Here is a 27,396-nt window from a genome sequence, read left to right on the forward strand (position 1 = left end):
TTACTGTTTGTTACATGGGATGGCTCTCTGGGAGTGGGAGGAATATGTAAGAAATAAACATTAACAAAAGCTTATTTTTTTTAAAAAGCTTTCACAAAGCACTTTATGGCTACAAAATAATTCAAAGGCATTATCTCATCTGATCCTCAATGTAACATTGGGCTATAGATAATTTGAGAAGTACAAGGACTTGCTCAAGGTCATTTGGCTTCTAAGAAGCCAGAGCAAGATTTGAATTGGACTCCAAGGCTTTGGCCATCCCCCCAAGTTGCCTCTCAGAGTGATGACTTGGTGGGAGGCAGGGTTATTAAATGACCAGATTCCCTTCCAGACCTCTTGCCCCAAGCCCTAAGTAATTTTTAAATGGTACTAAAGTAGCTTGTTTTGAACAATATTAGACATAGCACATTCAACTCTTTTTCCCCTAGAAGCAGCTATATGGAGTCCTAGTGCTGAGCCTGGAGTCAGGAAGACCCGAATTCAAATTTGGCATCAGACACTTCCTAGCTCTGTTACCCCCAGGCAAGTCACTTCATCTCTGTTTGCCTCAGTTTCTGTAAAATGGAGGGGGGTGGATGACAGCACCCACCTCACAGAGCTGTTGTAAGGATCAAATGAGATCATCTTTGGAAAGCCCTTAGCACACTGTCTGGCAGAATAATAAATGTTTCTCTCCTTCCTCTCATGATGAAATTTGTTCTTATTTAAGGCCATCGGTAGTATCTCTGTGAGGAGATTGGGGGTTGGAGAGGTGTCGCCAAGGTATAAAAGAGACAGTATCCCCAGTTCCAAAGCATTACTGGAGGTATCTCTTGCTGGGGGAATTTTAAGTGGAGAGAAAAAAACAGTGATCATCAGCAGTGTTGAAGAAACCCCCAGTTTCACCTCCACAGCCCACATGTATCATTCACAGGATTAGAGACAAATACGTGGCATACTAATAGAGTGCTCAGCCTAGAGTCAGGAAACACTTGAGTTCAAATCCAGCTTCAAACACATCCCAGTTGTGTGACTGTGGACAAGTCACAGCCTCCTTCTGCCTCAGTTTTCTCAACCGTGAAATGGAGATAATTAACAGCACCTGCCTCTCAAGGTTGTTGTGAAAAATCAAATGAGATCATATTAGTAAATTGCTTAGTATAGTGCCTGTCACACAGTAGGAGCCTAATAAATGCTTATTCCACTTTTCCCCTTTATATACACTGGCAACATGGGGAAATGGCTTGTCTAATAACGACCCTTTTGTGGTTAACCCTTGCCCTTAGATCATGTTGGAATCACCACCATTGTGTCTGGGCCTTGCTCATTTCTGCCCTTCAAACATAATTCAAAGCTGACCCAGAATTTCAGAGGAGCCCATCGTTCCCTGAAATAGATAATAAAGGGGTGAACTAGTGATGGTGACCAGGGACTGGATAGAGGAGCAACTCCCCTGCAGGGTCTGAGCTTCTGGGAACTAAGATTAATTCTATTTCAAAAAGAATGAACAGGGAAGGGGAGGAAAGGAACCCTTTCCAGGTACTAGACCAGCCACCTGAGCCCAATCAGCCATGGCAAAAAAGCTTACCTTAAGGAGAACTGCAATCACAGCTAAACCATCAGGCTTGTCTTTGGCTTCTTCATAGCTGTTGTATTTATCAGAATTGTAGTGTACAATGTGCAACTGTGGGGACAGAGCAAAGGTCAGGGTGATGTCTGCATGTTCCTCTAAAGGAAGAACCACAGATGCCTGAAACAAGCCTTCTTTCATCTGAGTCCCAGGGTCCCCTGCAAGAATCTGATGCAGCACTCATTGGGTAGATACCATGGAAGCCTTTCCTAATGTTCCCTGTCCCCTCCCCCAAGGTGAGGTGCTAATTAATTTAATTCAACACGTTCAAAAACGTCAGGCAGTACAGGTACAAAAGTCAAAAGCAACTTCCAGAAATCAAACTTTGAGAGCTGTCCCTCCTGCCTTGAACTCATCTAATGAGTTGATCACACGTCCCTTAAGGTCAAGCTATGGGCCCCCAGAGTTCCCAGTGGCTACACTCCTCACTTGGAAGACCACTGTCCTAGACAACCAAAGGACAGAAGGAAAATTGTAATAATGGGTAATGAACTTTAAAAACATGGCTTCCCCAAGTTTTTGTGTGTCAAGGACCCTTTGGTAGTCTGGTGAAATCTGTGGACCCTTCTCAGACTGATGTTTTCATTAAATGCATAAAATAAAATATAGAGGATTATAAAGGAAACCAATGATATTGAAATACAGTTATCAAAAAAATTTTAAGTTCACATATCCCAGCCTAAGAACTCCTACTTTAAAATCATTCCATCATATATGAATGGAATGGAATACTATTGTGCTGTAAGAAATGATGAGCAGGCAGGTTTCAGAAAACCCTGGAAAAACTTACATGAACTGATGTTGATTGAAGTGAGCAGAACCAAGAGAATACTGTACACAGTTACAATAACACTATATGATAATCAACTGTGATAGACATCTCTTCTCAGCAATACAAGACAGTGCCAAAAGACTAATGATTTTAAATGCTCTCCACACCAGAAAAATAACTATGGAGTCTGAATGCAAATTGTTTTTGTCATTGTTGTTGTTTCTTCTTTCTTGTGTTTTTTTTTCCTTTTGTTCTGATTCTTCTCTCACAACATGACTAATGTGGAAATATGTTTAACATGATTGTAATGTGTAACCTATATCAGATTTCTTCCTGGCTTCTGGAGTGGGGAGGAAGGGAGAAAAATTTGGAACTCAAAATCTCACAAAAATGAATGGAAACTATCTTAGCATATAATTGGAAAAAATAAAATACTAAATAAAAATAAAATAAAATCACTCAACCGATAAACATTCATTAAGTACCTACTATGTGCTAGGGAAAAGTCACATAGAACTGATACTTCCTGGGGAAATTAACACTTCTGTAGAGCAATTTGAAGGATTTGGGTTTGTTGTTGTTCAGTCATATCTGACACTTCATGACTCCATTTGGGGTTTTCTTGGCAGGAATACTGGAGTGGTTTGCCATTTCCTTCTCTTTTTTTCAGGGGAGAGGGACAGGGCAATGAGGGCTAAGTGACTTGCCCAGGGTCCCACAGCTAGTAAGTGTCAAATGTCTGAGGTCGAATTTGAACTCAGGTACTCCTGACTCCAGGGCTGGTGCTCTATCCACTGCGCCACCTAGCTGCCCCACTTCGTTATTTCTTACAGCACAATAGTATTCCATCACATTCACATACCATAGCTTGTTTGGCCATTCCCCAGTTGATGAGCATCCCCTCGATTTCAATTTCTTTGCCAACACAAAAATAGCTGCTATAAATATTTTTGTATATACGGATCCTTCGCCTCTTCCTTTAATCTCTTTGGAGTGTAGACCTAGTGGTGGTATTTTCCCATATTCTTTTCAGCTTCTTTTTTTTTTTTTTTTTTTGGTGAGGCAATTGGGGTTAAGTGACTTGCCCAGGATCACACAGCCAGTAAGTGTTAAGTGTCTGAGGCTGGATTTGAACTCAGGTACTCCTGACTCCAGGACCAGTGCTCTATCCACTGCGCCATCTAGCTGCCCCATTCTTTTCAGCTTCTTGAGCTCACAAAACCTTGGTTCTCTCTAGAAGAGATCACACTTGTGGCCAATCATTCCAGTACTGGGAACTCTTTCTCCATCCTGTTGACTGTTCTAGGAGGAAGAACAGGCACACTCCTTGCTGCTCATGGTTATTTCCAAACTTTCCCTCTGCCACCATCACTCAACTTCCTCTTTGAGTTTCATTCCAAACACCAATGGCTCCCATCTAGGCTTTTATTATGGCAATAGACCAGCCCCAGGTCTCTCCAGTATAAGGCTTGCTCCTCTCTTCAATCCTTGCCTTCTGCCTTCCCAAGTCACAGGATCATAGATTTAGGGATTGAAGGAATTTTGGAGATCATTGAATCTCTCTCTCTCTCTCTCTCTCTCTCTCTCTCTCTCTCTCTCTCTCTCTCTCTCTCATTTCATAGATGAGTCATAAAGGGGCCAAGAGAATTGCTCAGAGAAACACAGAGAGTACATGTCTTAAGGCAGGATTTGTTTGTTTGGTTGTGTTTTTTGCAGGGCAATGAGGGTTAAGTGCCTTGCCCAGGGTCACACAGCTAGTAAGTGTCAAGTGTCTGAGGCCAGATTTGAACTCAGGTCCTCCTGAATCCAGGGCTGGTGCTTTATCCACTGTGCCACCTAGCTGCCCCGTAAGGCAAGATTTGAATTCTGGTCTTCCTGACCCTTCAACTTTCATGACCTATTTCTTCACTATATTAACCATACACAGAGATGGTCATAAGGGAGATCTCATCTCCCATAACTGTACAGTCTCCATGACGCAGAATTCTCAAGTTTCCCTTCCTATTCTTTCATCTCCCTCTGCCTTATTCCTTCTAAAATTACTCTTCTTCATCCTCATTGCGACTTCTAGTTCCTCCACCCCTTTCCATTCTTCTAGTCCAGCACCCCTCCCACCTCACTTTCTTCTGCTCTCATAAACTTAACCCCATGTTGGCCATGTTGACTGGGCTCCGTCCTCTACCCTAGAGACCCTTATCCCTTTGTTCCATTGGCACATGAGCCTTGACGAACCCCAACTCAGGGTTACCCATGCACCCACCCTCTCTGCTGTCACTCTGGTATTGCCAAATGTGACCAGAGCAAGTTATAGCAGCAAGCTGACTGGGTTTGCTGGAAATGTCTGTTCTCTAATCTCCACTGGGCCATGGTTTCTATATGACAATATTGTCATTCTTCTCTAATTTTTTTTTTTAGTGAGGCAATTGGGGTTAAGTGACTTGCCCAAGGTCACACAGTTAGTAAGTGTTAAGCGTCTGAGGCTGGATATGAACTCAGGTACTCCCGACTCCAGGGCCATTACTCTATCCACTGCACCACCTAGCTGCCCCTAATTAATTTTTACATTCTCTACAACAGCTATTCTAGACCTCCATTTTCCTCAGGCCCTCTGTGCCATTCTGTACTTAACTCTCCTATTTCCTCTTGGCAAAGGACCTATTTCCTATCTTATTGAGAAAATCAAAACCTCTATAAGGAGCTCCCTCTTCTTCTCTACTCCACACCTCAGAACCACTCTGTATCTATAGCATTCTTCATCCATTCTCTGCTCCTTTGAAGACAAGGTAACCTGCCCTTTGCCAAGGCCAATCCTTTTACCTATGGTCTTCATTACTTGTTCTCCAGTCTCCTTTCTTATCTACTGGCTCTTTCCCTACTGCCTACAAACATGCCCAGATCTCCTCCATCCTTAAACATTCTTCACATAAGCAGAACAAGGAGAACATTGTACACAGTAATGGAAACATTGTACGATGATCAATTATGATAGACTTAGCTCTTCTCAGCAATACAATGATCCAAGATAATTCCAAAAGTATCATGATGGAAAATGCTATCCACATCCAGAGAAAGAACTATGGACTCTGAATGCAGATCAAAGTATACTATTTTGGGAGCAGCTAGGTGGCGCAGTGGATAAAGCACCGGCCCTGGATTCAGGAGGACCTGAGTTCAAATCCGACCTCAAACACTTGACACTTACTGTGTGACCCTGGGCAAGTCACTTAACCCTCATTGCCTGGCTAAAAAACAAAAACAAACAAATAAAAAAAGCCATCTCCTTCCCCCTAATCAGGGGAGTCCCTCAAGGTACTTCTTTCTTCTCTTCTCTTTCTGTACTCCCTACATTAGTGAATTAACTGCAATGATCTTCATGGTAAGTTTTGTTCCCACTCATCATGAGCATGGCAAGCCAAGATGACTATTTGGCTCCCCAAATGATGTTTCTGATTGCCCTCGGTCACATGATGAAATCCACTCTGCCAACTCCTTGCATCGTCTCTTCAAACAGAACCTGTGAGCTGCACTTGCATTTGGCAGCAACTTTTAAAATGTAATCTGGGGGGCAGCTAGGTGGTGTAATGGATAAAGCACGGGCCCTGGATTCAGGAGTATCTGAGTTCAAAAAAAAGATTGTAATAAAATGTCATCTGGTTTTACTTGCAGTAAATATCATACATATATAGTTTCCTTTTTCTAATAGTGGATCGACTCATGAGTCACTGGACAAAAGTCTCAAATCTGAGTATCAGCATTTCAATTCAAGTCTGTAAATGAAAACTACAGCTGTAAGTACCACCAACCCCCTTTTCTGCTATTCTAACATTGTCACAGGGAAAACTGAAGGAAAAAGTGCAAGACAGCGCCATTTTGGATTTTTACATCCACAGGTCCTCTTCCTTCAGATATGTTATCTTTCCATCTGACTTGTAGCTGAAACCTCCCTCTTTGTGTCTTCTCCCCTTATTAGTTGGTTCTTTTTTTTTTGTGGGGCAATGGGGGTTAAGTGACTTGCCCAGGGTCACACAGCTAGTAAGTGTCAAGTTTCTGAGGCTGGATTTTAACTCAGGTACTCCTGAATCCAGGGCCATTGCTTTATCCACTGTGCCACCTAGCTGCCCCTTCTCACCTTATTAGAATGTGAACTTCCTGCACAGTGGATAGAGCACTGGCCCTGGATTCAGGAGGACCTGAGTCCAAACCGGCCTCAGACACTTAACACTTACTAGCTGTGTGACCCTGGGCAAGTCACTTAACCCCAATTGCCTCACCAAAAAAAAAAAAAATGTGAGCTTCCCCCACCCCCAACTGAGGAGAAGGGAGGAAACAAACAAATATTAAGCACCTGTTATATGCTAAACATTGTTCTGTGTTTACCAATATTACCTGATTTGAGGAGGTAGGCAAGCCATTATAGCTCAAGTAGAAATGCATCCTGGGGGCAAGACAGGAGGTAGCATGTGACAGGCAGGTCAGATGGACCACCACAACTTGAACCACCTATTCCCTTCAGACACCACTGGAAACAACCTAGGACCCTGAGAATTGAAGTATCCCCGCCTCCCTAGACCACTGATCCTGCTTCTTCTCTGGGCCTCACAGGCATAATGAAGGGAGCCATTCTGATAGAGAAGGGGCTAGCCGACCACAACACCTCACAGGTAGGTAAGTACGAAAACCTCAAGGATGTTCCCCATCTCCAAACCACCAACTTTGCTACCAGCCCAACCTCCACAGCCATCATCCAGGGGAACAAGCCTTATGGAGATGCCATCTGTCGGCTGCCTCAGCCAGCCACAGGCTCCTGATGATCCAGAAAAGAGAGTTCTTACCACTAAAGTCCTTGTCACTTTGAAGTGGTTCAACATCACAAATAAATACATAGAAATGTCATCAAAGAAGATGTATTACCATTTGCTTTTTCACTGTACTCTAAGGACCACTGGGCCTATCCAGCTGACTTGCAGCTGAAATCTCCTGTATGAATTGTTGTCTCTTATTAGAATGTGAGCTATGGAAATGCTTGTGCATTCACTCATTGATTAGCACAGCCTTGAAGAACCTAGGGTCAATTCCATGCAATGATGGGACATGAGGGCAAGACTTGTGGAAGACTTCCAATGTAGGATTTTGTCATGCAGACATTGGTATCTTATGGTTTAGAGAGGTAAGAGAACAACTGAGGGAAGTAAAACTTGGCAAGTTAGGCAAGGGTTGGATTTGGGAAAAGATGAGCCCTGGAAGGAATACAACTGCAGATATACTATCTGAACCATATAGAAGTTCCCGTCACAAAGGTAGTCCAACAAAGACATACCACTAGTGCTTAGGAAATATTTGCTGAGGACAGCTAGGTGGCACAGTGGATAAAGCACTGGCCTTGGATTCAGGAGGACCTGAGTTCAAATCCAGCCTCAGACACTTGACACTTAACTAGCTGTGTGACCCTGGGCAAGTCACTTAACCCTCATTGCCCTGAAAAAAAAAAAACAAATAAATAAATATTTGCTGAATTGAATTGAATAGATGTATTGTTGTTGTTATCATCATTCAGTCATTTTAGTCATGTCCAATTTTTGTGACCCCATTTTCTTGGTAAAAATACTGGAGTTATTTGCTATTTCCTTCTCCAAGTCATTTCATAGCTGAAAAAACTGAAGCAAACAGAATTAAAGCCCAGGGTCACACAGCTATTAAGTGTCTGAGGCTGGATTTGATCTCAGGTCTTCCTGACTCCAGGTCCTGCACTCTATGGACTGCAGACACCCTAACTCTGGGGTTATGGTAATAAAGGATTATAGTAAGTATCTAAGACCAGATTTGAAGTCAAGTTTTCCTGACTAGATGTAGCATTCTAACCACTTAGCCATTTAGCTTGCCTCTGGTATGACAATATAGCTGGGGCTCGTAAAGACTCAAATATGGTCAGACTTTCCTAAAGATAAACTCAAACCCACAATAATTTGAATATAACCATATGATTTAAAACACTAGCTTTGCTTTAACTTGCCTGAATACCAAAGTTCCAATATTTACCCCCATCGTTAAAGATGATTCTAATGAGAAGGGATATTTATAAGCTAAATTCCAGTTGTATACCTCACTGTCAAATCGAACTCCATTTATGGTGTGCTCTGAACCGTGGGAGTCTTCAGTTTTTCCACCCCAGTGAAAATGCAACTGGATAGCTGTGTAGAGGTAGGGCAATCCTTCAATGATGTTCATGGAGGACGGCAAACTGCACTGGACTGGAAGAGAACAGACAGCAACAAAGGGGTTGTTGGATTGGGAGCCAGTACAACAAGTCATCACAGGCTCAGCAGCTTTGACAATAGCCACCCACCTATTTGCCCACAATGAGTCAATAGTTCAGAGCAAATGAGAAAGCTGTCCCAAGTCAGTCAGGAATGCAAGTTTCCCTATCTGTGGATTACAATCCCAATCAATTTTGGCAGTGAGTCTGGGGACTGACCCACCCTGCCCCACCACTCCACCACCCCTGCCAGTTCTTAGAACTTGTCTGAGGTAGAATAAAAAACCATTTGCAGCTCCAGTGATAATTTTATTCATTGTACTTCCTGAGAATGGTAAGGTTTTTGGACCTGTTTAGAGAGCAGAGTTTAGAACGTCACCCTAGTCTAGACTGAGTTAATATGATAGTCTATGTAACCTTGTGAATTAAAGGTTGACAAACCATGGCCTGCCCAAGGGCCAAATCCATTGGCCTGACTGTATAGCTCATTGGCAAAATTTGGGGGGGGGGTTTAATGTTCTTACTTATAATAAGATTTAAATAAAAATTTTTTAAATGGTGATGAAATACTATTGTTATAAGAAATGGTGATGGGGATAGTTTCAGAAAGACCTGGGAAGACTTGTATGAACTGATGCAAAGTGAAGTGAGCAGAACCAGGAGAACAAATTTACACAGAAACAGCAATACTGTAAAGGTAACCAACTGTGAAAAACTTAGCAACTCTGATCAAGACAATGACCCTCCCAATTCCAAAGGACTCATGGTGAAATGTTATCTACTTCCATATAGAGAACTAATAGACTCACAGTGTAGCATACTAAAGCATATTTTTTAAATCTTCCTTTCTTTTTCTTGATTTTTTTCAGAACATGGCTAATGCAGACATTTGTTCTGCATGAATTTATATTTGTATGGGGTTTTGTATTTCTTGCCTTCTTGATGGGTGAGGAAAATGTTGGAGAGGGGAGGGAGAGGCTCTGGAAATAAAAATTAAATGAAAATAAATGTAAGACCCTCTCTGTATATGCTTTTCTCAAAAACTCTTGCTCCTTAAAACTTCACCCTTGTGGAGGCAGCTAAGTGGCACAGTGGATAAAGCACTGGCCCTGGACTCAGGAGGACCCGAGTTCAAATCTGGCCTCAGATACTTGACACTTACTAGCCGTGTGACCCTCATTACCCCATTTAAAAAAAAAAAACTTCACCCTTGCTCATCTTATGGCAGAATTCATGTGAGACTAAAGATAAATATTTAAATATGTATTAGTAAATGATTAAAAATGAATTCTATTCATGTATGGTAAAAATGTTTTAATTAATTTAACATTGTACAATGTGTGGAACTCAATGGGATTCTGTGCCTCTGACAATAAACATCTTTCCTTCATAATTTAAAAAAAATGTAAAAATCATTCTTAGCTAATGGGCTATACGAAAAAAGATGGCCGACTGAATTTGGCCCATGGGCCAGAATTTGCTGACCCTATTCTAAAGTCATACTTACTAAAAGTCCAGTTTACTCATTGATGATAGAACATTAATAGAGGAAGGAACGGTATATTAGGAAGGGCACTCACTGGTCTGGGTTCTTGACCAGACTCTTCCACTAACTCTGTGTGACTGTGAGTCATTAATGTCACTTAGCCTCAGTTTCTGCATCAATAAAACATGGATAATGTTTCTTCTTCTTCTTCCTCTTCTTCTTCCTCTTCTTCTTCTTCTTCTTCTTCTTTTCGTGGGGCAATGAGGGTTAAGTGACTTGCCCAGGGTCACACAGCTAGTAAGTGTCAAGTGTCTGAGGCTGGATTTGAACTCAGGTCACCCTGAATCCAAGGCTGGTGCTTTTTCCACTTTTTCCATTGCGCCACCTCGCTGCCCGATAATGCCTATTCTTAAACTGTGGGTCGCAACCCCATATGCGGTCACGGAACTGAATGTGGGGTAGCCAAAAATTTCGCAGCAGTCAAAAGTTATGCATACCTATTTTATATACCTATATAGCTGGGGTCACAAAAAGGGTCATGAATGGAAGAAGTTCAAGAAGCCCTGTTCTAGGGAACTTAGTAAGACTAAAAGTTCCAGATTAGTAAAGGGACTTTCCACACTGGGAGTCCCCCAATGAAAACATAGATATTTTCTATTTATCTCTCAAGAAACCAAAAAAATATATACACTCAGGGACATGCTAGGGCCAGCTCCTATTGGCTCTCACTGTTAAATTTTCAGTTCGAGCATTAACATCTTGTCACTTGGCAAACAGTACAAATCAGAGCTTGATTTAGTTCTTTGATTGTCCAGATCAGAGGTCAGCAAACTATTGCCCAGCCCATGAGCCAAATCATGGCCCTAGCTTGTTTTTATGTGACTCCCAAGCTAAGAAAAATTTTTACATTTTTAAATGGTTAAGGGGGAAAAAAAAAAACAAAAGAAAAATATTTCATGATATGAAAGCTAATACAACGATCCAAGACAATTCCAGAGGACTCAAGATGGAAAATGTTCTTCACATCCAGAAAAAAAGAACTGTTGGAATCTGAATGCAGATTGAACCATACTTTTTCTACTTTTTTATGTTTTTCCCTTTTATTCTGATTCTTTTTTCACAACATGACTAATGCAGAAACATGTTTAATGTTATTGTAGCTATCTAATCTAGATCAGATTGCTTTCCATCTTGGGGAAAGGGGAGGGAAGGGAGGGTGGGAGAAAAATTTGGAACTAAAAATCTTATGAAAACAAATGTTGAGGGGCAGCTAGATGGCACAGTGGATAAAGCACCAGCCCTGGATTTAGGAGTACCTGAGTTCAAATCCAGCCTCAGACACTTGACACTTACTAGCTGTGTGACCCTGAGCAAGTCACTTAACCCCCATTGCTCCACCCAAAAAAAAAAATGTTGAAAAAAATCTTTACATGTAACTGGGAAAAAATAAAATACTTTTATAATTTAAAAAAATCTCTTTGTTACTGGTATATATACCTATCATGTCAAAATAAGAAGAGAAGAGAAAAGGGAATTTCAAATGGAGCACTTTTAAAGGCATAGTGGAGTGTGCTATTTTGGGTTTTTTGTTTTTGTTTTTGTTTCGTTTCTTTGTTTTGTTTTTTTGTGGGGCAATGAAGATTAAGTGACTTGCCCAGGCTCACACAACTAGTAAGTATCAAGTGTCTGAGGCCAGATTTGAACTCAGGTCTTCCTGAATCCAGGACCGGTGCTTTATCCACTGCACCACCTAGCTGCCCCCAGTGTGCATTATTTTGTAATACAATGAGATGGCAAAGCATTGTGCTTATCATACAATGATAATATAACTGAGGTAAAATAATATTATATATATTGACATTACCAGACATCACAATATTCCTGACTCAGAAAAAAGTAGAATTTCATGTGTGTGTGTGTGTGTGTGTGTGTGTGTGTGGCAATTGGGATTAAGTGACTTGCCCGGGGTCACACAGCTAGTAAGTGTTACATGTCTGAGGCTGGATTTGAACTCAGGTCCTTCTGAATCCAGGGCCAGTGTGCTCTGTCCACTGCACCACCTAGCTGCCCTGTTTTTTTGCAGAGCAATGGGGGTAAAGTGATTTGCCCAGGGTCACACAGCTAGTAAGTGTCAAGTGTCTGATGCCGTATTTGAACTCAGTGCTTTATCCACTGCACCACCTAGCTGCCTCCAAGAATTCCTTAAAATTAAAATATTAAATTAAACTAAAAGTAAATTAAAAGTAAAAAATAAGGATAAAACCACAGTTTCCTAGTAACTTGTTAGGCAAGCAAGGGAAACCATTTACTGATGATGAGTTAATTCAATAGCTTTTGATTATAATCCAGAAAAAGTAAATTTGATTAAAACTTTCAGCTTTTCATCTTAATTAAAATACATTAGTATTTGGCAGTACCTATCTGTGTAGAGACATTTTCAAAGATGAAAGATGTAAAATCACATTCCAGATCAGCATTAACAGATGAACATTTCGAACACAGATTTTTAACCCTAAGTTAAATGTTATTTCCCCAAAAAAGAATTCCATTATTCTCATTAGTAGAACACTATTACCCACCCTCCCCTGCCAAAAAAGGAATTCAATTATTACTATATTTTTAATTTCACCAATAAATCTGTGAAAATTTGTTTTCTCTCTCGTTGTGTAAGTACTTCTGAAATATCTTCAATTTTATCTCTTGTCCCATAAGGCCTAAAATATTTATTATCTGGCCCTTTACAAAAAGTTTACCAAACCTTGTTCTTGTCTTAAGAAAATGAGAGGGCAGCTAGGTGGCACAGCAAATAAAGCAGCAGCCCTGGATTCAGGAGGACAGAGTTCAAATCCGGCCTCAGACACTTGACACTAGCTGTGTGACCCTGGACAAGTCACTTAACCTTCATTGCCCCACAGAACAAAACAAACAAGAGAGAGAGAGAATTTTTATTAATGCAGATTAAACTTAAATATGTGTTTTTAATTCTCTTTTTTTTCCCTGGAAAGCCAATCGTCAAACATTTACCAGCATACCCCTGTTTATTTCTTTATTTCTTTATTTTTAAGTGAGGCAATTGGGGTTAAGTGACTTGCCCAGGGTCACACAGCTAGTAAGTGTTAAGTGTCTGAGGCTGCATTGGAACTCAGGTACTCCTGACTCCAGGACCAGTGCTTTATCCACTGCACCACCCAGCTGCCCCTTTTTTTTGTTTGTTTGTTTTTTGGTTTGGGGGTTTTTTGTTTGTTTGTTTGTTTTTTGTAGGCAATGGGGGTTAAGTGATTTGCCCAGGGTCACACAGCTAGTAAGTGTCAAGTGTCCGAGGCTGGATTTGAACCCAGGTACTCCTGAATCCAGGGCCGGTGCTTTAACCACTGCACCATCTAGCTGCCCCCCCCCTTACCTCTGTTTAAAATATTGAATTACTAGGGCTATGAGGTATAAAAATTGGTCTAGACCTATCACCATAGGATTAAAAATGGCCCTTCAGAGGCTGTGGATGTGGAGTTCTCTGAGGGGCTTGAGAGGTTATTATGCCCCCTCCCAAGAATAAGATCATCACCTGAAATTTCATAATCTTAGATATTGATTCACTTTTTTTTAGTGAGGCAATGGGGGTTAAGTGACTTGCCCAGGGTCACACAGCTAGTAAGTGTCAAGTGTCTGAGGCTACATTTGAACTCAGGTCCTCCTGAATCCAGGGCTGGTGCTCTATCCACTGTGCCACCTAGCTTCCCCGCATTCACTTTTGATATGAGAGAAAGAGAGGGGGGGAGTATGTTTTTGTTGTTCAGTTGTTTCAAACATGTCTGACTCTTCCTGACCCCATTTGGGGTTTTCTTGGCAAAGATAGTAGAGTAGTTTGCCATTTCTTTCTCCAGCTGATTTTACAGATGAAGAAACTGAGGCAAATAGGGTTAAATGACTTGCCCAGAGTGACACAGCTAGTAAGTGTCTGAAGCCAGATTTGAACTCATGAAGATGAGTCTTCCTGACTCTAGATCCAGCCCTCTATCCATTGTACCACCTAGCTGCCCGATAGATAGATAGATAGATAGATAGATAGATAGATAGATAGATAGATAGATAGATAGATGATGGATGGATATAAATACAGAGAGACACAAATAGATATTTATATTCATACATATACAATATGTATATATATATATATCTTCCTGATGAAATCTGCTATCTGCCTATATACATATATGTATATGTATACATGTATATGTACATATATATGTAAGAGGTAGGTAGCATGTTTCATTATGAGTCCTCTGGAATGATGGTACATCATTATACTGATCAGAGTTCCCAAGACTTTCAGAGTTGATTGTCTTCATAATATTGTTGTCATTATCTAAATTGGGCTCCTGATTCTGCTCACTTCATTCTATCAGTTCATAAAAGATCTCCCGGGCAGCTGGGTGGCGCAGTGGATAAAGCACTGGCCTTGGATTCAGGAGGACCTGAGTTCAAACCCAGCCTCAGACACTTGACACTTACTAGCTGTGTGACCCTGGGCAAGTCACTTAACCCTCATTGCCCTGCAAAAACAAACAAACAAACAAACAACAAAAAAAAAGGTCTCCCAAGTTTCTCTGAGTATTCCATCACATTTATTCCATTACTTGTTTGGCCATACCCCAATTTATGAGTACCTGCCCCAAGATTCCAATTCTTTGCCACTTCAAAGAGAACATTTCTTGAGCTCATGTGCAATCATCCTAAGTTCAAGGTCTGTAACTGGTTAGACCTTGCAAAAAACAAGCATCACCTTTGCTTTCTATAAAAAATTAATAATTATTATTGTTGTTGTTATTATTATTACATAATACTTTAAGGTTTACAAAGAACTTTCCAAATATTATCTCATTTGATCCTTATAACAACCCTGGTGAGTAGCTGTTACAATTATCCCCATTTTGCAGATGAGGAAATTGAAACAAAGAGTAAGTGACTTGCCTGAGGTCTCATGGCTAGTGTCTATGGTCAGATTTGAACTCAGGTCTTCCTTCTTTGTTCCTCCTCTTTCTCTAACATAACTAAAAATCTAGATTTGATTGTTACTGTTCTTTGCTTTTCTGGGCACATTCAGATCATTCTGAATGTTAGCCCTTATAAGTTTGGTTTGGGTTTGGGTTTTTGTAGGATTGTAGCAATAGAATCAGTAGGATCTGATTGTTTAAAAACAATTCAAGAGGGGGCAGCTAGGTGGTGCAGTGGATAAAGCACTGGCCCTGTAGTCAGGAGGACCTGAGTTCTAATGCGGCCTCAGACACTTGACACTTACTAACTGTGTGACTCTGGGCAAGTCCCTTAACCCTCATTGCCCCGCCCCCCCAAAAAAATTCAAGACTAGACAGTCTATATACACAGCAAAAACAAAGTAAAGCATTGATATTCACCTTCAAAAGTATCTTAAAATGGACTGAGAACAGGTTGCAAAATGGACTAGAATCCAGGGTCCATTAGTCAGAGTTGTTCAAATTTGACCTCAAAGATGACATTAAGAAATCTCGCCTGGCCCTTAGGCTAAATATCAGAGGAATAATAGGGAGCTAGCAGAACAGTTTTTTGAGTTCCAAATGTTCTGCTCCATAAGATCCACAGTGAGCTTAACTGAGTGTGTATAATTTTATACTGTTGTGAGTGAGAAAATTGAGAAAAGTCCTTCTTGCATACTCCCTAACTTTTATAGCCTAGAAAAAAAGTGAAACTACTTCCCTAAGACACCATTTAGGTTTTTGTTACACCAGCATCTGAATCTTTTAAGAGTCAACCAGCTGTGAGGCAGCTAGGTGGTAAAGTGGGTAGAGCATCAGCCCTAGGATGTGAGTCTAAATCCTGCCTCAGACACTTAGTAGTTATGTGACCCTGAGCAAGTCATTTAACCCTGATTGCCTCAGTTTCCTCACCTTAAAATTAGCTGGAGAAAGCAATGGCAAACCACTCCAGTATCTTCTTTGCCAAGAACACCCCATGGGGTAATAGTCAGGCACAAGTGAAATGACTGAGCACACACACACACACACACACACAAAGACCAAAAGCAAAGTTGAAAAAGAAATTTGCAGAGACTGACTCCCAGCTATTGAAGAAAAATGCCTGCATAGGAGGAGTGCATTCTCCCTTGGGATAGATACAATGGAAGCTTAAAAAGACATCAAGAAATTCACAGTTGGTATAGAGGCACAGGGTTATACTGGTCAGGTGAGCCCAGGGAGAGAGATAAGAGAGAAAAAGTATAGTAGTGAGAGACAGAGCAAGAGAGTAAGGAGTCAAGGGTGACCCTGACATTGAGAACCTGGAGGACTCAAAGGGTGGTAGTGCTTGATAAAAATAGGAAAGTCCCAAAGTAGTTTGAGGGGGCAAATATTGGGTTATGTTTGAGACATAATGAGTTTGAGATGCCTAGAGAACATTGAGTTGGAAGTATCCAATAGTTGGTTGGCAGTTTGGGACTAGAGCTCAGGAAAGAGACTAGATACATAAATGTGGAAGTCATCTGCAGAGAGGTGATATTTAAATCCATGGGAATTAAAAATAAATCAATCAATCCATGGAAATTGAGGAGGGTACCATGAAAGAGCATGTTGAGAGAGAAGAGTAGTGGGGCCAGGACAGTCTTAGGGAACACCTACTGTTAGAGGGTACAGTATAGATGGCAGTCCAGGAAAGGACACTGAAGAAGGGGGAATCAAAAAAGAGTAGAATCACAACAACCTAGAGTAGAGCAAATATCTAGAAGGAGAAGGTAGTCAACAGTGTAGAATACTTTGCAGTATTCAAAATCAGGAGAAGGTCAAGAAGTAGGTCAAGAAGGATGAGTACTGAGAAAAAGGCCATTGGATTTGTCAATTAAGAAATCATGGAGGGGCAGCTAGGTGGTGCAGTGGATAAAGCACCGGCCCTGGATTCAGGAGGACCTGAGTTCAAATCCAACCTCAGACACTTGACCCTTACTAGCTATGACCCTGGGCAAGTCACTTAACCCTCATTGCCCCACCAAAAGAAGAAGAAGAAGAAGTGTAAAAAAATAATGATGGATAAAACAAAATAATCATAACTGTGAATGTGAGTGGGAGAAACATACTCATAAAATGGAAAATAACAAAAGATATTAGAAAATTAAATTCAACAATATTATTGGGAAGAAATATACTTGAAACATAAGAATTCACAAAGAGATAAAATAAGGGGTTAGAGAATAATTTATTATAATTTAGACAAATTTTTTAAATTTGGATTAGTGATCATGATCTTAGACAATGCAACAGTAAAAATAAACATGGTTAAAAGAGATAAGCCAGGTTATATGTAAAGGCATCATAGGTAATGAAATAAGTTCAATACTTGATATATGTGTGTGGATGTGTGTATATAAACTATATGCCATAGTATCTAAGTACTTAAATAAAAGGTTAACTGAATTACAAGGAGGAATTGGCAGCAACACTATAATAGCTTAGAAAATCAGCCTGCCCCTTTCAGAATTAGACAAATCTAATAATAGATACATAGATACATAGATAGATAGATAGTAGATAGATAGATGATAATTGAAGGATCTGAATAGAATTTTGGAAAAGTTAAATGGGAAAATTATAGAATGGGAAAAGAAAGAAATATACAAATTTCTCAGGCATTAATGACTCCTTGCCAAAAATTGATCATGTGATAGAACATAAAAATTTCAAACAAATGCAGAAAAGCAGAGATGATAAATACATCATTTACTGCTGGGATAGGGATAGGGATAAAGATTAATCCCGTGATTTTATTGACATGGGCAAATCCCATATTGAGGAAATTTTCTCTACCAATAAAGGTCAGCACCTTCCTGAAACTTAGTCTTAGAGAGTTGCCTAGAATACAGTTAGATTAACTTGCCTAACATCACAGAGTCAATATGTACTAGAGGAAGAACTTGAACCCAGGTATTCCTGGCAACAAGATCAGCCCTCTATCCACTATACTACCCTGCCTCTCACATGTACTGTCCACAATGAATTAAAAACTACAATCAATAAAGGAAAACTCAAGAAAGAATTCAAACTTAAGTGGAAATTATATAACAATGCAAAATAAAGTAGTGGATAAAAGGAGAAATTATAGAAATGAAAAAGATCTAAATAATTGGAGATTAATTGCTCAGGGTTGGGCCATGCTAATATAATAAAAATTATATTACTACATAAATTAGGTTTTTTATATAGTACCATGCCAGTCAAACTACCAAAGTGGCATTTTAAAGAACTAAAAAAAAAAAGAATGACAAAATTAATCTAAAACAGTGAGTCTCAAACTTTCTGGTCTCCAGAACTCCTTTACAATCTTAAATTATTGAGAGGCCCCTAAAGAATTATCAGTATTTACCATATTAGAAATTAAAACATATTGGTATTAATATGAAAATAGCTTTGACCTCAGAAACCCCCTGAAAGGATTTCAAGAATCCCCAGGAGGGGCAGCTAGGTGGTGCAGTGGATAGAGCACCGGCCCTGGAGTCAGGAGTACCTGAGTTCAAATCTGGCCTCAGACACTTAACACTTACTAGCTGTGTGACCCTGGGCAAGTCACTTAACCCCAATTGCCTCACTAAAAAAAAAAAAAAAAGAATCCCCAGGAGATACATGGGCCATACTTTGAGAACTATTGATCTAGAAGAAGAAGAGATCAAAGATTCCAAAGGCTCAACTTGCCCTATCAATCCACTCAGACTATCATATTGCTGTGTACAATATGGAAACTAAATTCCATGTCCTGACTAGGCAAACATGGTCCTGGATTTGAAGGTGCCTTTTCTGCTTTTGTTCTTTCTTAAACTTAGGTGAATAAGTGTTGATTCCCACCTGCTCTTTGTCCATTTCACCCCCGGGAAGATAAGTGGAAAAAGAGAAAGTGAAATTCCAAATTCCTGGATTTCTAGGGGAAGAAATGCCACAAAGCTTGTACATTGTTGGTGTTTGAGTTTCTCGTGTTACTCTTATCCCCTTTTACTCCCAGGCAGCTGTGAATTGGTTGTACTTCGACAACTATGATTCCCATTTTATAATCTCTGGCCAAGTCTGCAACATGAGTCAAGGTACAGGAAAGTTAAAAGTCATGGAGACAGGGCAGCTAGGTGGCACAGTGGATAGAGCACCAATACTGGAGTCAGGAGGACCTAAGTTCAAATTCAGCCTCAGACACTTGACACTTACTAGCCGTGTGACCCTGAGTAAGTCACTTAACCCCAATTGCCTCACCAAAAAAAAAAAAAAGTCATGAAGACAACACTTTATATCTGTATGCCTACCAAAAGTGCAATTTAAGGTTTGCTAAGTGTTTCCCATCCATTATCTTATTTGACCCTCATTCAATAGCCCTGGTAGACACTATTATCATTTTACAGATGAAGAAAATGAGACTTGCCCAGGTCACATAACTAGTAAGCGTCAGAAGTAACATTCAAACCCATGTTGACTAAGATAAAGGTTCTTTCCTTTGGACCATTCTGTCTCTCTCTTCTGCTGTGGCTTGTAGAATAACTCTCATAAGTGGATCCTAGAAGTAGTATCTGAGATATTATTTTCTCTGTTTGAGCTTTACCCAGGCAAGAAATGAGAATTTTGTTCTTTTTGGCTCTTTTGACTCTAGAAAAACATCAGATCTTTTTAAAGTATTTTGAGCTCCTCAGACACAGTAGCTGTACAAATCTAAGATTATAATGTCGACGTGTATTCTGTCGATGACATTTCTTACTGACAACCAGAAATCAGTAAGATCAGAAGATGAGTTGGAATGTGAACTGAGGAGGAGATGGCAACAAGAAGTGAAATTACTTCAGGACTGGGTCTAGAGCCAGGAAGACTTGTGTTAGACCTTGTTTCTGATATTCATTAGCTGTGAGCCCCTGACTGAGTCATTTCACCACTCTGTGACTCAGTCTCCTATTTCACCAGGGTTATTGGGAGGGTTGAATGAAATAATGTAGGTGTAGTATAGAGAATTGATTCCCTCCCCCTTCCCTCTCCCCACAACCTTGTTGATGTAATCGCAGAAAGTAAGAGAAAAATAAGGTGTTTGTGTTTTAAATGAAGCGAAAAGGTAAATCTAAGGCCCTCCACAAAATGGGAATGAGTTCTCCCCGATGAAATTAGAGAGGCAACTTGCCACTGGCTGGCAAAAGATTAACCGTGCCCTGGTGGCCCTTAAAGGGGAAACTTGACAGCTGAGACAGTCAAGACAAATGCTTAGATATAAGCATCTTTTGTCTACCACGTGCAAGGTCTTGCTCTAGGCACTTGACAAATATTATCTTTTTTTTATTTATTTATTTTTTTTTTTAGTGAGGCAATTGGGTTTAAGTGACTTGCCCAGGGTCACACAGCTAGTAAATGTTAAGTGTCTGAGGCCAGATTTGAACTCAGGTACTCCTGACTCCAGGGCCGGTGCTCTATCCACTGCGCTATCTAGCTGCCCCGACAAATATTATCTTAATTGATCCTCACCACAACCCTGGGAGGTAGGTGCTATTATCCTCATTTCACAGTTAAGGAAACTGAGGTAGCACACAGCTAATACATGCCTGGGTCTAAATTTGAACTCAAGTCTTCCTGACTCAAGGCCAAGTGCTCTATCCACTATATTACCTAGCTGCCTCTAAGAAAGGAAGAAGCTTTGTAGAATGTGGCCCCTGAGCATTTACCTACCTGAGGGTACCATCAGAGAGGTAGCTATTACACTCCTGCCCTAGCCCATCAGCCATAGGATCGAGTTATTAGGGCTGCCCTCCCAGTAAGAGAACTATTATTATTATTATCTATTAGAGAGAGAAAGACAGTGAACCTCAAGAAATGGGACCTCTGGCAGCAGAGAGGAGATCTAACTATATTTTCAAGAGAGAATTAGCGGGGGTGGGGGGCGCAGCTAGATGGTGCAGTGGATAAAGCACCAGCCCTGGATTCAGGAGGACCTGAGTTCAAATCCAGCCTCAGACATTTGGCACTTACTAGCTGTGTGACCCTGGGCAAGTCACTTAGCCCCCATTGCCCTACAAAAAACCAAACCAAAAAAGAGTGAAAAAAAAGAGAGAGAGAATTGGGGCAGCTAGGTGGTGCAGTGGATAAAGCACTGGCCCTTTAGTTGGAAGGACCTGAGTTCAACTCTGCTCAGACACTTACTAGCTGTGTGACCCTGGACAAGTCACTTAACCCCAATTGCCTTAAACATCTGGGGCCATCTCCAGTATGTCCTGATCTATATCTTGCCACTGGAATCAGATGGTTCTGGAGGACAGAGTGAGGCTGGTGACCTTGCACAGCCCTCCCTTACTTCAATCCAATTCACTGCAAGTCATGACATCACCCCAGTGTCAGGAACAAAGTAGAAACAACAAGAGAGAATTATCTCCAACATTTTGGTACTTAAGCCACAGAGAGGAGCAAGCCCAAAGGGATCACGAGCCCAGCAGAAGAGCTGTGCCCAGGAGGTGATGCAACAAGAAAAAAGAGGTGTCAGCCCCCTGAAGCACCAGAGGCATGAGCTGCCCTGACCACGTGTGTCCTTACTCACATGATTTTCTTCTAAAGAAAGGCAAGTGAACAATTCTTAGCCATTCTTTTATGAGTATCAGGTGTGATAGGGAGAGATTGTGAGGACTATCTTTGCCTGGAGGGAAGAGTGGGTTTCTCCCATTATTTCCCTTTTCCTTTTGTTCTTTGTTCTCTAATAAACTTTCTGTGATCATGTACCTTGTGTCTAAATCTATGGCTTCTGGGTGAAGTACCCCAAAGCATTTATGGGGGAGGGGCAGAACAGAGACAAAAATATAAATGAAAATTCCATACTCTAAAATTGTATTAATGGAACAGCTAGGTGGCACAGTGAATAAAGCACCGGCCTTGGATTCAGGAGGACCTGAGTTCAAATCCTACCCCAGACACTTGACACTAACTGTGTGACCCTGGGCAAGTCACTTAACCCTCATTGCCCCGCAAAACAAACAAATAAAACAAAACAAAAATTGTATTAATACCTTATCTAGTCTAAACAGTACATCGAGGGGTTAAAAACAGCTTTTGAACCAATCACAAAAGGGGAACCTGAGTAGCTCAGATGTTTTCAGGCTTGAGTGCCCTCTATTGGACACTATTGGCATTACCCTCGGCAGCCTCAGAGAGGAACAGCTGTTCAATCCCCATCCTGGTGGCTAACTCAGATATTGCACTGAATTCATCAAAATTCCTTAGCTAGATTTTTTTTAAGTAAATAGTATTTTATTTTTTCCAATTACAACATTCATTTTCTTTTCTTTTCTTTTCTTTTGGGGGTGGGGTGGGGCAATAGGGTTAAGTGACTTGCCCAGGGTCACACAGCTAGTGTCAAGTGTCTGAGGCCAGATTTGAACTCAGGTACTCCTGAATTCAGGGTCAGTGCTCTATCCACTGCGCCACCTAGCTGCCCCCTCGTTTGTTTTGTTTTGTTTTGGCAGGGCAATTGGGGTTAAGTGACTTGCCCAGGGTCACACAGCTAGTAAGTGTTAAGTGTCTGAGGACAGATTTGAACTCAGGTTCTCCTGAATCCAGGGCTGGTGCTCTATCCACTGCGCCACCTAGCTGCCCCCTCGTTTGTTTTATTTTGTTTTGTTTTGTTTTGTTTTGTTTTGTTTTGTTTTGGCAGGGCAATTGGGGTTAAGTGACTTGCCCAGGGTCACACAGCTAGTAAGTGTTAAGTGTCTGAGGACAGATTTGAACTCAGGTTCTCCTGAATCCAGGGCTGGTGCTCTATCCACTGCGCCACCAAGCTGTGCCTCCCCCCCTCCTTTTCTTAATAAGATTTTGAGTTCCAAATTTTTCTGCCTCCCCTACCCCTTCCCCGAGACAGCAAGCAATCTGAGTATATGTATTAATAATAGGTTATATGTGTCCTTAACTAGATCTTCACTTTTGTGCTAGCAGAGGAGCCAAAATTGCAAACAAGCAGATATTTCCTACCACGTGTGTTATTGTTGTGGAGTGCTGACACGCCATTTTCGGAGTTTCTGCTCCTCTGTCCAGAAGACCTATCTAGTATTTTGGTACAATATTCAGCCCATTTGGGGACCCTTGCCCCTACCAAGCTTCTGTTCTCTTACCTGTGTGGCCATTGTTGACCAGGAGGAATTCTCCTTCTTGAAAGCTGTAGTAATTCAGTTCTAGAGGCTTAAGATGTTTGTTCACCGATATACTTTTTGTCTGGATGTTGATGGGAGACTGGTGCGATCCTCCACATTTTGGAAAGTCCTTGGCCCAACCATCTTTATCTCTTGCAATTTCTGCTAGGTGGGAAAGGACGAAAATAAAACCAAAGCTGTGATAAGAGCTGGACCAGGTTGGGAGGGCACCAAGAGAAGGCTCTATGCTGTCCCTTTTGTTATCGTTGTTAAGTTGTCTTTCAGTCATGTCCAACTCTTTGTGACCCCATTTGGAGTTTTCTTGACTGAGATACTGCAGTGGTTTGCCATATCCTTCTCCGGCTCATTTTACAGATGAGGAAACTGAGGCAAACAGGGTAAAGTGACTTGCCCAGGGTCACATAGCTGCTCAGTGTCTGAGGATGGATTTGAACTCAAGGAGATGTGTCTTCCTAACCCCAGGCCATGCACTCTATCCACTGTACCACCTAGCTGCCCATGCTTCCCCTACCCTTATCAAAACTACTGGTATCTATACACAATTGAGGCTGGTCCAGTGAATAGAGAGCTGGTCCTGGAGTCAGGAAGATATGAATTCAAATTCAGCCTCAGACACTTCTTAGCTATGTGACCCCACGCAAGTCATTTCACCTCTGTCTGACTCAGTTTCCTCCAATGTAAAATGGGGATAGTAACAGAATCTACTTCACAAGGTTGTTACGGGGATCAAATGAGATAATATCCATAAAGGACTTAGTGTCTAACAAATAATAAGTGCCACATAAATGCTTGTTTCCTTCCTTCTTGATTCTAGTTCCAACATTCTATTCACTACACCTTCTTGCTTCTCTGAAGAATGACCCACAATCACAGCCTGGCATTCCCTGAAGGACCTCATTCTGACCCTGATAACCTCCTAATAAGAGGAATCAGTATCCCAGAGGCATACCAAACTTCACATACTTCCTGAGTTCAAATCTGGCTTCAGACACTTACTAGATGCAAGACCCTGGGCAAGTCACGTCACCCTGTTTGCCTCAGTTTTCCCATCTGTAAAATGAGCTGGAGAAGGAAACAGAAAACCGCTTCAGTGTCTTTGCCAAGAAAACGCCAAATGAAGAGTTGAACACAACTGAAAAATGATTCAACAAGAACAAAAGGGGCAGCATGAAAGAGAGCAGTAGATGCCCTCTGCTAGCTACCATTCCCTTCTATGTGTTATCTCTCCCTATTAGAATACAAGCTTCTTGAAAACAACTGGCTGGTTAGCTTCTCTGTGTCTCTACTCCTTTACACATAATAAGCTATTAATAAATGCTTTTCATTCATTTATTAAGCACCTACTATGTACCAGGCACTGTACTAGGCACTGGAGATGAGACACAGAGAGAAAAACAAAAGTATGGGCCCTTGAGAAAGTTACATTCAACTACATGCTGAAGAACAGTCTTTGGCCAGACCTGAAAATGGCCAAGATCTGAGTGAAGAAGTTATATGAACTAATGAACCATCCGTGGTTTCTTCCTGTGGAGGGGATATGGCACCGCCCCTGCTCAGTGAGAACCTATAGTTTTCTATTGCCTCCAGGATAAAGTCTATAAAAACATATGCATGTGCCCTGGAGTCAGGAGGACCTGAGTTCAAATCCAGCCTCAGACACTTGACACTTACTAGCTGTGTGACCCTGGGCAAGTCACTTAACCCCAATGGCCCCACCAAAAAATAAACAAACAAACAAAAACATATGCATGTTCTGCATAATCTAGCTCCTTCCTAACTCTCTCTCTCTCTCTCTCTCTCTCTCTCTCTCTCTCTCTCTCTTTCTCTCTCTCGCTCTCTCGCTCTCTCGCTCTCTCGCTCTCTCGCTCTCGCTCTCGCTCTCGCTCTCGCTCTCTTTGATTCCGTGACTTGGAATATGATCTCCTGTCTCCAAGCCTCTGTACTAGCTGTCCCCCATGCCTGCAATTCTCTGCCCCTGCACTTCTTTTGTTGTTGTTCAGTTGTTTCCATCATATCCAGCTCTTTGTGACCCCATTGGGGATTTCCTTGGCAGAGATCCTGCAGGGGTTTGCCATTTCCTCTGCCAGCTCATTTTACACATGAGGAAACTGAGGCAAATAGGGTGAAGTGACTTGCCCAGGGTCATATAGCTTGTAAGTGTCTGAAGTCAGATTTGAACTCAGGTCCTCCTGACTCCAGGTTTAGCAGTCTATCCACAATGCCCCCTACCTTTTGGTTTTCAAGGCTTACTTAAAGACTCAGCTCAAATTCTACATTCTTTCCAGACCTTTCTGGCTCTGCTGCTAATGCCTTCCCCTTTCATATTGCCTTTATCTACTCTGTATTTATCTTGTCTGTTCCCAGTTATTTACACATCATCTCCCTCTTTAAATTTAAGTCTTGTCTCCTTGAGGGCAAGGAGTGTTTTTGCCTTTCTTTGTGTCCCCAGTGCTTAGGACAGTGCCTGACAAATAGTAGGTGCTTAATAAATGCTGGTTGATTAATTGACTCACCCCAAAGCCCTGAATGAAAACTTGTCTGGGTTTTCTGCACTGAAAGACCCTCCAACTATTTGGCTCCTATGAGAAGGAGTGGAGAGAGGTTTGGATTGGATGAACATTACCTGAGTAACTCCAGTGGGGTCCCTCTGAATTCCCTTCAATGTGGACTGTGAGGAGCAGAGAAAGCAGGGCAACTAGCATCCCCATGGTGCATCTGAGTCTGAAATCAGAACCAGAGGCAGTGGCAGTTATTTTCAAGGCACTGTTGAAGGACTTCCTCAGTCTCCCCATTTGCTAGATGCAGTGATGCAGAAAATACCATCCTGAAAGATCTCCATATCCTGATTCTTTTTGTTTTGGGTGCTTTCCCTATCCTGTGGATGCCCCAATTACAAAGCCTTCATTGTGTGGCTTTTCAAGGGAGTTTTGATAATGTTAGGATGTTCAGCAACACCCCCTCATGGCTAATTAAGATGAAGATGCCTCCTGAGAAGACAAGTCAAACACCCATCTCAGCCTCCCAAAGACAGACCAGATGAGAAGGGTGCATTGTGGTGATGGTGTTATTATTACAAGTGGGATGTTGCAAAGGGTAAACAGGACAGGCTGGGTAAATGGTTATTTATACTTCCTGGCTTTTTAAAAGAAAAGTTATTACTAATTATTTCACTTCTTTTCTAATAATTATTTTTACTTATTTCATTAAATATTTCCCAATTGCATGTAAAAAATGTAACATTAATTTCTTAAAATTCTGAGTTCCAAATTCTCTCACCCACCCGCTGTCACTACCCCTCTTTGAAAAGGCAAGCAATTTTATATGGATCACACATGCAAAATCATGCAAAATGCATTTCCATATTAGCCATATTGCAAAAGAAAACACAAATGAAATAAAACAATAAAAATTAAAATAGTGAAGAAATAAAAAAGTATGCTTCACTTTGCATTCAGAGTTCATCAGTTCTCTCTCTGAAAGGGGATAGCATTTTTCCTCATTGATCCTTTGGATCATTGTCTTGATCAGAGTAGCTAGGTCTTTCATAGTTAATCATCATTACAACATTACTGTTACAATGTCCTGCTCGTTCAGCTTACTTCACTCTTGATCAATTCATATAAATCTTCCCAGGTTTTTCTGAAACCATCCTGCTCTTCATTTCTTATAGCACAATAGTATTCCATTACATTCATATAGCACAGCTTGTCCAGCCATTCCCCAATCCATGGGCATCCCCTCAATTTCCAATTCTTTGATACCACAAAAAGAGTTCCTATAAATATTTTTATACAAATCGGTCCTTTTCCCTTTTCTTTTATCTCTCTGGGATACCAGTACTATTTTATCTCTTTGGGATATTCATACTATTGCTGGGTCAAAGGCTATTCACAGTTTTATAGCTCTTTGGGCATAGTTCCAAATTATTCTCCAGAATGGACCAGTTCACAACACCACCAATGATGCATTAGTGTCCCATTTTTTCCACATCCCTTCTAGTATTTATCAATTTCCTTTTCTGTCATGTTAGCCAATGTGATAGGTGTGAGGTAGTATCTCAGACTTGTTTTAATTTGCATTTCTCTAATGAGTAAAACCTTTTCTTTTAAAAAGCCAG

The 27,396-nt window shown here is 41.0% G+C and overlaps 1 protein-coding gene across 4 annotated transcripts in view; it reads right to left on the reverse strand.

The window, feature by feature from the left end:
• Window positions 1–27,396, reverse strand: part of CA6 (carbonic anhydrase 6) — a 76,045-nt gene that overhangs the window by 9,781 nt on the left and 38,868 nt on the right. For all 4 annotated transcript variants that reach the window (XM_043996802.1, XM_043996805.1, XM_043996803.1 and 1 more), the window contains 4 exons: window positions 25,903–26,000; window positions 23,241–23,420; window positions 8,481–8,629; window positions 1,568–1,663 (listed from right to left, as the gene is read on the reverse strand). In XM_043996802.1, the coding sequence (XP_043852737.1) occupies window positions 1,568–1,663; window positions 8,481–8,629; window positions 23,241–23,420; window positions 25,903–26,000 (523 nt within the window). The remainder of the gene's footprint in view (window positions 1–1,567; window positions 1,664–8,480; window positions 8,630–23,240; window positions 23,421–25,902; window positions 26,001–27,396) is intronic.

The sequence above is a fragment of the Dromiciops gliroides genome, chromosome 3, assembly GCF_019393635.1.
Source record: "Dromiciops gliroides isolate mDroGli1 chromosome 3, mDroGli1.pri, whole genome shotgun sequence".
NCBI classification, from domain to species: Eukaryota; Metazoa; Chordata; class Mammalia; order Microbiotheria; family Microbiotheriidae; genus Dromiciops; species Dromiciops gliroides.